The sequence below is a fragment of the Myxocyprinus asiaticus genome, chromosome 39 (assembly GCF_019703515.2).
Source record: "Myxocyprinus asiaticus isolate MX2 ecotype Aquarium Trade chromosome 39, UBuf_Myxa_2, whole genome shotgun sequence".
Lineage (NCBI taxonomy): Eukaryota > Metazoa > Chordata > Actinopteri > Cypriniformes > Catostomidae > Myxocyprinus > Myxocyprinus asiaticus.
This window is the reverse complement of record NC_059382.1, coordinates 18,684,335-18,696,154: the sequence shown is the minus strand read 5'-3', so window position 1 is coordinate 18,696,154 and position 11,820 is coordinate 18,684,335. Positions and strand designations below refer to the sequence as shown.

The 11,820-nt window shown below is 38.5% G+C and overlaps 1 protein-coding gene across 1 annotated transcript; it reads right to left on the bottom strand.

Annotated features, from left to right (window-relative positions):
* Positions 1 to 527: 527 nt before the first annotated feature.
* ckmb (creatine kinase, muscle b) lies at positions 528 to 5,079 on the bottom strand. The gene is made up of 7 exons (XM_051679763.1): positions 4,918 to 5,079; positions 3,639 to 3,848; positions 3,329 to 3,483; positions 2,961 to 3,093; positions 2,028 to 2,323; positions 1,535 to 1,724; positions 528 to 1,012 (listed from the first exon to the last, which is right to left on the bottom strand). Exons 2-7 carry the CDS (start codon positions 3,826 to 3,828, stop codon positions 834 to 836), a joined length of 1,143 nt encoding a protein of 380 aa, XP_051535723.1. The 5' UTR covers positions 3,829 to 3,848; positions 4,918 to 5,079; the 3' UTR covers positions 528 to 833.
* Between the last annotated feature and the right edge of the window lie 6,741 nt (positions 5,080 to 11,820).

Genomic DNA, 11,820 nt, shown 5'->3' with positions numbered 1-11,820 from the left:
AGAGCGGTTATCTGAGTTACCATAGACTTTGTCAGTTCGAACCAGTCTGGCCATTCTCTGCTGACCGCTCTCATCAACAAGGCATTTCCATCCACAGAACTGCTGCTCACTGGATGTTTTTTGGCACCATTCGGAGTAAATTCTAGAGACTGTGTGCGTGAAAATCCTAGGAGATCAGCAGTTACAGAAATACTCAAACCAGCCCATCTGGCACCAACAGTCATCCATGAGGTTATCTAATCAGCCAATTGTGTGGCAGCAGTGCAGTGCATATAATCATGCAGATACAGGTCAGGAGCTTCATGTTGTGGCTGATGAGTGTGTGTGTGTGTGTGTGTGTATATATATATATATATATATATATATATATAATGACTATACAGTATAGCAGTGAAGGGTAATTAGATGATGACCCTTTTTTTCTGTTTAGACACTAAACTAGATATCCGCATGTGTGGGTAGATTTTGATTTTTTTGCCTTAGTGTTTGTTTGTGTGCCTGAGTATATAAGAAGTTAAAACACGGGGTGATTGTTACTTGGGGCTGTTTATTAACTTTGTACAACCAAAAAAAAAAAAAGGTTTAGGTGAATACAACACAGCCAGATATTCCAGCCATGTGGACATTTGATCCCAGGATGTTACAGAAGGAACATGAAGTTGAGAAGTAAAAGGACAGGAAAAAGAAGATGACAGTAAAGAAAGGAAGGAGGAAAAAGTAGGAAAAAGGGAGCAGGGTGGAGTGTCTCTTGGAAAAGTCAAGCAAGTGTGCTTGACAGATGGCATGATTGTATGAAAGAAGAAAAATACAAAAAAAGAAGCACATTTGCCAATTTACTTCTGGGCAGGGATCAGTTCATCGATGGACTCGCCCTTCTCCAGTTTCTTTTCCATTTCAACCATGAGCTTCACACCATCAACCACCAGTTGCACCTGCTGCACCTCGGAGGAGCCCAGACGATCAGCGTTGGAGATGTCAAACACACCACCGACGGAGGCAGTGTCAACACCACCTGGATAATGCAGGTATGACAAATGTCTCAGACAGATCATCACAATGTATTCCCTTCCAAAAAAAAAAACCAACAAAAAAAAAAACAGCTGAAACAAGCTGGTCTTAGCTGGTTTATGCTGGTCTACTAGCCTGGCCAAGCTCGTTTAAGATGGTCTTCCAGTTCAACCAAGGTTGTCTAGTTTAGTGGTTCCAAACCTTAGTCTTGGATGACCACCAACACTTCACATTTTGGATGGCACCCTTATCTAACACACCTGACCTCAACTCCACTCATTAGTAGAGGCTCCATGAGCAGAATTGGGTGTGTCAAACAAGGGAGACATCTAAAATGTGCAGTGTTGGGGGGTCTCTTCTCTAAAACCAGTCAAAAGACAAGACAAGAATGGGAGACCAGCTAATCAATTTAGGCTGGTTTTAGCAGTTTTTTTTAGCAAGGTGTTGCCATTTCTCAACATGCACAGTCAAACTTGTTAAACAGAAATCACTTTGGTGTTCATCTTCGGTATGATTTCAAGCCTACCTGTGCCACGCTTCTGTAGACGCAGTCTGGTCAGGATCTCCTCGAATTTCGCGTGTGTGCTAAGTTTGGGCAGCTTAACGTGTACACCACCACGCAGGCCGGTACCCAAGTTAGAGGGGCAGGTAAGAACGAAACCGAGATGCTCATTCCACATGAAACCGTGGTTGTGCTTCTTGAAGACATCCTCAATCTGTAACATAAAACCCAAATGACTGAGGTCTTTGGTTGCTTAACACATAAGCCTAGCCAGAAGTTTGCAAGTCTGGCATGATCATGTAATACATACTCGAACAATTTGTATAAGGCAGTGTTTCCAAACCTTGTTACTTGAGGATCTACAACAATTAAACACACCAGATTCAACACGTCAACTCATCAGTTGAGAGTCCATGACCTTAAATGGGTGTGTCAGATAATAGAGATACCCAAAATGTGTATTGTTGAGGAGCCTCTAGGAACAATGATTGGGAAACGCTGGTATATATGGACTTACCTTCTGCAGGCCAACACAGAACCTCTTGAAGACCTCCTTCATGTTTCCGCCCTTCTGCATGGAGATGACACGCAGGTGATCCTCCTCGTTCACCCAGACAAGGAAAGTCTTGTTGACGTTGTGCCAGATGCCTCTTGCGTCAGGCCAGTCACGGGCCATACCAGCAGCCAACAGCAGTGGGGAAACAGGCTTGTCAAAGAGGAAATGGTCAGCAATGAGCTGCTCCTGCTCCTTGTCAGTCATGTCCTTGAGAGGGTAGTACTTGCCCTTGAACTCACCATCCAGACTGTTTAGAGCTGCAAGAATATGGAGGAACAATACAAACTTTAGTGAGATCAGGCGTTGCTTTGTGGAAATGGGGGCTTTCGGACTGCCGCTAAAATTCAAGGGGCCCAGCACCATATCTGAGGTGGGTTCCTTCTCACCAGGGCCTAATTAGAAGGTTTGTGTGAGTGTTTCCCAGCCCTGTTCCTTAAGCGTGTCATTAGTCACATTAGTCATCAGTACACATGTGTTCCTTATCTGACACACCTAATTCAGGTCTCTGCTAGCAAGCTGATGAAATGAATCAGGTGTGATTGATTAGGAAGACATCCAAAATGTGTATTGTTGGGGAGGGAAAGAGTAATTTATATTCATGAGGAAAGCATAACCAGGTTGGACGATTCAGTAACAGTCATATGGAAAGCGTTACCTGATTGGACGGAGAAACTTTAACCCAAACCCAACCCTAACAAATCAAGTTGCACTTTACTCATTAATATGATACGCCTCCTGGAACATGGTTGAGAAACAATGCCATAGAAGATCTTATTGGGCCCACTTCATCTCAAGACCTGGGACAATGTTCCTGGACACCCCCTGACAATGGCCCTGCTCATAAGATAACAGTGTTTATTGGAGTTGCTTGAGATGAATAAACTGAAGGCTTACCCTCAATGGAAAGCTTCTCCACAGCCCTACGCTCACCACGGCTGTTGTGGGGGGGCAGTGTGAATCCCTTGATGCTGCGGCCAGTACGCACACGGCTGCTCAGCACGTAGTTGGGGTCAAGGTCATCCCCACCCTGCGCAAAGGGAAATGTCAAACATGGGTTATTAAAAGTTTTGCTTTCCTCTAAAGTAAAGAAGTTTCATGCTGAATCAAACAATTTCAACTGATTTAAACTGTTTGATTTATCAGGGAACTTCTTTAGCTTCAAGCTAGCCTGACCAAATTGATGCTTGGCAGGTTTAACTGTCTTAGACTATCTTAGGGATTTTTTTCAGCAAGGTTGTGTTCATCACCACATTTTTGCATACCTTCAGGTTCTCCCAGTTCAGATCAGTTGCATGCTTGTCAGTGGGCTTGTAGCCACCATGACGGTCAGAAATGATGGGGTCGAACAACTCCTTGAAGACCTCGTAGGACTCCTCATCACCAGCCACACAGCCGACGGTCATGATGAAGGGGTGGCCTGAGGTCAGGATGAAAGAGAGATGCTTTATATATCTTTATGGTTCCATGTAAAACAATCAAAATGATGCAGCTAAACTGTCATAAAGATTGACAGAATGTTTTCATTGTATTTTGCTCAGACCAAATGTTTCCCATGTATACGCTTGTCCTTACCAGGGTTGTCCACACCGGTCTGGATGCAGTCATCCAGGGTGAATCCGCTAGGGGTGGATTTGCTCCTGAGTTTGTTGTAAATGTCCTTAGTCAGCACCTTGGCCATGTGGTTGTTGTGCTGAGAGAGGTCAGGGAACTCCTCCTCCAGAGGGAACTTCATCTTGTAATCATTGTGGCAGTTCTTAGTCATGATTGCACTTTTCCGATGATCTGCCAAAAGACGAAGGAAAGCAAGTTGACTAAAGTTGAAAAAGTACCAAAATATAACTGCATAAATGGAATTCTTGCATAGACATTGAGAATTAGGAAGAGCTAGTTTCAGAAAGGTTTTTAAAAAAATAAGTGAAGCTAGTTTCCACAATAAGATGCCAACAGTTGCAGACAAGGAACATAGTATACGTTGTGTCTAAAGCAAACCACAGTTTCTTAGTAATAAAATATGTCTACCTGCTACTTCATATTTCTACACGGAGTGGTGGTTGCATGGCTTGCATGCTTATGTGCATCAGACAGCGGACGGTATTTTTAGCATGGCTGCCAAATCCACTCCCATCGGTCACACCAGATAACACATTTACCTCTCTTATTTCTGCTGGGGGAGGAACGCATGCACACTCGCCCCATAATTGGTATTATGTCCGTGTCAAATGGCTTGTGCAGAATTTAAAAGGACATTAGTAGACATATTTAATGCTTAAAGTAAGAAATTACTCAAATCCATTTGTACACATATTAAAAGCTTTTGCAGACAGTTTGCACAAAAAGAACACAGCATTTGAGATATAAATTATAAACAGACTATAGTCACTGAATACATCATCTATAAATTTCTCCAGGTGTTATGACCTTGCGCCAAAGTAGCAGAACCCTCACAACAGGTGTCCCACACACACAACTCATTCCTGCCATAGACCACAACCCTTTTCCAGAATGCTCTTTTATTAGCTCACCAATGCATGTCTCTTTAAACCTTGCTAGGCAAGGACAAGCTCTTTACAGACCTACCATGAGCAAAATAGCCTTGGCTCCAAAAATAAACTGAGCATTTTATAATCCTGAAGAAACTACAGAGCAAATAAGAGAGAAAAATCCAGATATATTGTGTATGAGTGATCTAGTCGTTAACGCCAATGAGATTTTTAATTTGTATGGGGAAAACGTTGGACCAACCACACAGAAAGTCTTGAGAATTAAAGTATTGAGTCATTTTTGCTGAAGTTTTTCATGTTTCATCAAATACCCCTTATTCCCACCCTTTTCAAATTGCTGACCCATTTACCTGCACAGGAGAAAAGGTAACAGTCCTTGGGATCAGATCCTGTTCACCAAAGCCAATGTAGGGGTTGCCCAGCCTTTCAAGATGTCAGACTTTGGTTTATATACTTCGACACTTGCTGCCCATTGGTTGCTCAGTTCATACCTGCTTAAGCCCCATTGGAGAACTGCGCTTCTTGATAGGGGTTTCAGGTTCTAAAAGGAAAGAACGTACATCACAACACCCGAGACGGGGCGACAGCTGTCCCCACCCCTTCACAGTGGCCTGTCCTCCCATGTTCAGAGGGACAGAGGGTTATGTCATAAACTCCACGAAGGCACTGCAGAAGCACAAAGAAGACTAATTTCCACATTGTAATAAATTTGTGGTGGTGGTGTAGTGGACTAAAGCACTGAACAGGTCCCCACAGCCACCACTATTGTGCCCTTGAGCAAGGCACTTAACTCCAGGTTGCTCCAGGGGGATTGTCCCTGTAATAATGGCACTGTAAGTTGCTTTGGATAAAAGTGTCTGCCAAATGCATAAATGTAAATTAAAGGATTTTTCAGTTCTATTTTGTTGGCCAAACACAATCATCTTTGCTGCTTTGTCTGCCTCTGAGGGAAATTCTCAAACATGATTACAATTTAAACAAAAGCCTATTCGGCCAATAAAATGAACCTTGAACACCTTTGCCTTGTGCCTATGAGCAGCTTGAACATTGTATTTTGATTTGACAATGTATGTATGAGTTAAAATAAATCATAGTATAGTAAAGTACAGTACAGTGTGTATCTATACTATACTATACTATACTATACTAAACTACTTTATATTATGCATTACAAAACTATACTATAAAACTATACAGCCCGTGATATATCTGATTCGCGTTGTGTCTAATAATGCCCTTCAGTCATGACTACATTCACAATATAGCATGGCCTCTCATACCTTATTGCTTAAATATAATATAGTATAGTAATAAATAGTATAGTATAGTAAGTAATTATAATATGGCAGTCATACTATAATATATTATATTATACTACACTATACTATACTATTCTATGCATTAAAATACTAAGCTATATTTATGCAATAAAATACGAGAGGCCATACTATGTCCACTTCGCATCGTGCCTAACAACGCCCTTAAGTAATGACATTATTCACAATATAGCAAGGTATCTTGTACCTTATTACTTAAGTATTGTATGTATAGTAATTATAGTAATGAACAGTATAGTATAGTAATTGTAATAATGCATAGTTTTACTATACTATACCATTCAATACTGTACTATACTATACTGTTCAATTCTAAACTATACTATTCATTAAAATACTATACTATACTTATTCAAACTTTAAAGACAACTGTGGCTCATAGTTTACAAAAATAGGATGAATTAATCACACTTTGATGGTAACTGGCCCTCACATGTTAATCTGAGTAATGGATCCAACCATGTTTTATGAGATAATCCCAGTACTTCGCACAGGCTTTGTGAAGGCAGGTTGTGCCCAATATTATGCATGGCAGTTTTGACATACAAACCCTGCAATTGTTGAGGTGATTGATTGGTGTCGCCAGACTTTTGAACAATAGATTCATGTCTGTTTTTTTTTTTTTTTTTTTTTTCAGATCCTGAATGAGAGGGTTCCATCCCTGGGAAAAGCATCAAGAGCACATGACTGACTGATCACATGACAGGTGGGCAGAATGTTCCAGATCACAGGTGGGCAGAATGTTCCAGAGCACTGTGGTGTAGAGTAGAGGAAACTATAACATCAGTGAAGGGACAGGTTTGTGGAAGTATATGTGTGTGTACAGTACAGACAGATGGAAGTGTAAAAAACTCAACCCTCCCCTTACTCTTTATTAAAACTCAGGGTCCAGTTTCACTATTGCACCCTGCCTATCTAGCCCAATGTGACTAAATTAGTTTAACCATTATCTCCTTCTTGCCTGTTTGCCAAACCAAAATGATCCTACTTGAGCCGTTGCTCATTCTTGTAGTTACTGAAGTGATCTGCCCTGCTGAACAGAAAAAAAACATTTCACATTCCTTTATATGAGATATGGATATGTGTGTATGAGACTGAAGATCATTCAGTCTCATGTAGTCTCTGTGGGGTGTGGGAGACTTTGGGTTGGAGCAGAAAGGAGTGAGAAGAAGAGAGGGGTTAAAAGGAGAAAGGAAAAAAGCAACTGTTCCAAAATTAGCCATAACATCCAACAGCACTTCATGACTATCAGTAAAGGGGACCAGGTGTGGGTTTATGATTTCTGAGGCCCCAAGCAACCGATCAACCCGGGGCCCCATTTAAAAAAATGGCCTAAAAAAAATTGATTGAAAATTGAAAAATCAAATTGATTTGAAATAATAATTTTAAATTCATTCTATCAGCTGTTGTAACCAAGTACATTCAAAATGTTTAATGAAATAAAATTCTAGTTCAAGATAATTAATGCATGTTTTCTTGTTTTTCCGACAATACAGTGATAAAAAAAAAGCAATATTTACCTACATATATTTTTACAAAACACTTTTTTTTAATGAATAGGGTGTGCAAAACCTATTACTTACATAATACTATCATTTTGGAATACAGTTGTTATTTATCATTATTATAATCCAACAATTATTAATTGTTGTCCAGTTTTTCATTGTAATACAGTATGATACAGTATTGTTATTACTGGATTACAGGATTTGTTGTATACAATAGTAATATATTTCTGTCTTATTTGTTTACTTTGACCTGGAGCTTATATTCTGATGCTGCAGTGTACTGTTCATTGTTGCAAAAGGCTGTATTTTATGCAAGCATCATAGGCAACATTTGTAACAGTATTGTAACTGTAGACATACAAGGCACGGTGGCCCCTCAGCACACTAGAGCAGAAGAAGAAAAAATATTGCTGTTTCTCAAGCACTGAAACTTTGCTTGGTGCAGAATAATCTGGAATAATGTTAAACATTGTAACAGTCACCTCTCTGCAACCTGAACTTGTTCAGAACGTTAAATCTTTGTGACACCTGAGCTAAAAACAATCTAGATGCAGCGCAACAACTGAAACAGAACGCAGGTGCCTCAACGTGTTTTTGAGACCTGAAGTTCTTGACACAGTGTCTAAAAATGTGCCGGTCCTGTGAGACACTGAAGAAACAGCGAGACGCACCAGTCAAGGGGACAGTAATGTCAGAAGTGTTATGATCAGATTTAGAATGCTGTATTCTAAAGGAATCAGACTACAAACTTTTTATCGATGACTGGATAAGATTGAACTGAACCTGAGAAAAACTTTTTCCCAATTCCTCTGATTCTAACATTCCAATTTAAGATGATTGAATCCTTGGTAGATAACAGATGCTTTGCATATGCTGCAAGACATTTCCAATGTCAATAGGCTGTCTACACATTGTTACATAACTATGCTGGCTGAATAACTTTAGATATATTTAACTAAATGTGTATGAAGCTCATCTGTCATCTTATAGCTGCTGTATTTCAGGATTGTTTGGTGCACACAATCTTTTTTTAATCTTTTTTCCATACAATGACAGTGAATGGTGACTGAAGCTGTTAGTTCTTTTGTGTTCCATGGAAGAAAGAAAGTTATGTTGGATTGGAACAACATGAGGGTGAGTAAATGATGACAAATGATTAAATTTGGGGTAAACTTTCCTTTAATTGCAATATTTCCGAGTGAACTGCAATGTTTCTGTATGCAATTTGTGCACATTTGCATGCATGTTTGATATGGGAACCTCTTCCGTTGAAACAAGAGTTGGTCCAGTGGCTTGTGCTACAGGCACTATGTTTAGTGCCGGGTTGCAAGGTTGTCTCTCTCTTTATGTCATTTTTCCAGATTGAATTGCGCTGACTCAATTATGAGTCCCTGCACCCATCCTTCCCCCCACCTGTCCATTGACCTCTGCCCTCAGAATTTAGAGTGACCATAATCACACCAACTACCCAAGTCAAATAAAATAATAAACCTGTTAAAAATGCAATAAGGTTTGAGAATGAGGTCTAAATGTGGTGTGATTTCTATTGTATTAGTACAGATCTGTATATGAACAGAGCTGGATAACTTGTCATTGAGTCTCATGGTTCAGCACTAAAGTGCCAGATATGTTCTTACTTTCAGTTTAAAGTTCATTGAAAATTTGATTCACGGAGCTCCACATATAGTACTGACACTTTGCTGAATCTGTATTATGTTATATCTCCCACATCTCTACAGTCAAGCCATATGCTCACCTAAACTGCCCTACAAAACCGGTTTCTGTTTCTGTCAATTCTCAGTTCTAGAAAAAAAAAAGAAGTTGTAGTTATTGCGTTTTGCATGGAAGCATAGATATCATGTTACAAAATTTACAAAATGTATCTTTGAAAGCACAGCTATAACCGCTAGCATTAACAGCTGTGCTGTACACGTCACTTGGGGTGTGGAGGGGCTTTACACTGACATGTTCATTGCGTTCTCTTTGCTTAGCACTGTTCTCCCATAAACACCTGTCTGCTGAGGCCAAAGCTTGTCCGCCTTCCATAAACTTTCTTTAAAAAAATCCCCCAATTTTCTCCTGTAATAAATGATACAATCAATTTGGGTGAGAAACAAAGCAAAAAATTAAATTATTTTCCACAAAAACTCTTAACTTCTGCCCAGCTTTCATATGTATGATCATGAGAGAAGCTTGTTTACGGGTCCTCACACTTTACGCATGCATGCTTACATGTTCACATGTGAATTGACCTATACGCGGTACAAACTGGACGTTTTCGCATGAACATGCAAGCTTGCATAAGTTTTAAAAAACTGAATTTTTGCTTTTTTTTCCAACCCAAAACCGATTGTATCACCAGGGGTGTAAAAAGTTCTCAGAAATTATACCTAAGTGAAAGTATGGATATTGAGTAAAAATGTTACTCAATTAAAAGTCAAAGTATCTAGCCAAAAACATACTTGAGTGAAAGTAAAAAAGTATTCACATTAAACTGTACTTAAGTATTAAAAAATTAAAAAGTTTTCATAACTGAAAATGAAATCAAGGGAGAAGATTGTGTGAGAGAAGATGTTGTTAAATTCGATTGGATGGTTAAGTCGCCTTTTTACTGTCTCAGACGACTGTCATATTTCTCCCCCAGTGGCATTCGCAACCCGGTCAAAGAATCATGTTACAATAATTGCGTTTTTGCAAAATTCTTTTTATGTGGCCTATTGTAAGTGACACAACAATTTCCAGGCGGAATGAACACTGTAGGCGCTAAAACAACGAGTTTTAGGGTTTTAGGTTTAGGGTAGAGATGTTGGTTTTGTTGATTTAAATCTCGATAGAACATTAAACTTAAAAACCTCATCTGTTCAGGAGAACATTTCACTCGCTTTTAGTGCCACACAGTGGACATTTCACCTCAGAACTGCCCTGAGACGTGTAATGAACCACATCATTTTATTTTGCAAAAACTTTGCCACAGTCACACAATGTTCGTAGCATGGGAGAAGGCACTCACGAATTGCGATGTCAGAGCACCCAGCCCCTTGAGACATAAAGAAAGATCCAAAAAATTCAAATGAAGCTTTGAAGAAAGTTAGTAATGTTGTTGGTTTTGTTAATTGTATTCTAAGTTTTGCTACCAAACCTTGCTGTTGAGCAGATGGATGAATTCAATAAAATTCGTAATTAACATTTACTCAGATTACATTATTTTTATTATCATTATCATCATCACTGCTGGTTTTATAGATATTATTATAGTTAATAGTTGCCTAACAACAATAATTCAGCAAATAAGGAGTAGCAGTTCATAGATATGATTTAAATATGTGTAGAAATAAATGACATGTACACATTTAATTACAAAAGCCTTTTGATTTTATATATATATTTGCAACATGAATGATAATATTTTACTTCATAAATGTCCAATCTGTAGAAGTAGCAGGCGTTTAGAATAAAATTTAGTACAAAAACCGTCAGTCACATATGGTCTAGTCACATAAATGTTTCAACGTATCCGAAGTTCAAATCAGATCCGAAATTCTGCCTCTCCAGATGGTCGGAACTCCACACAGCCACCATGGGACACTCCATTTATAATGACTGACCTCTGTCTGATGCAGTGAAAAGGTGACTTCAGTCCAGTAAGATGAAAGAAAATGATCTGCCAAAATGTAACGAGTACTTTTCAAGTTTATATAAAATTGTAAGATGTAAAAAGTACTATTTTTAATGTAATTAAGTAAAAGTACAATTATTCTGTTTAAATTGCTCTTGAGTAAATACAAATCCCAAAAAATAATACTTACGTATTTTTACTCAGTTACTTTACACCCCTGTGTATCACTCAGAAGACACTGTGTTTATAGATATATATACATACAGTATGTATATACAGTACTGTGCAAAAGTCTTAGGCACATAAGATGTTTCACAAAAGCATTTGTCTTAAGATGGTTATTTATATCTTCAGCTTTAGTGTGTCAATAGGAAATATAAATGTTAGACTCCCAAACATTACTTTTGCAAATAGAAAATATTAGAATAGAAGAACAGGGAGCCCTGCAACACATGTCATGGCCCCCACAAAGCCCCGAATATTGATTTAGCTTTTTTTATGTTTACTGGACTTTGTATGACATTAAGTGATGAATGAAAACTATTTATGTCATTATTTTTGAAGACATCCTCACTATGCAACATTTTTCACAGGTGCCTAAAACTTTTGCATGTGTGTGATATATATATACGCACACTCATATATATATATATATATATATATATATACGCACACTCATATATATATATATATATATATATATATATATATATACACTACCGTTCAAAAGTTTAGGGTCACTTACTCATTCTTTATTTTTTATTTTTTTCACATTTTAGAATAATTGTAAAG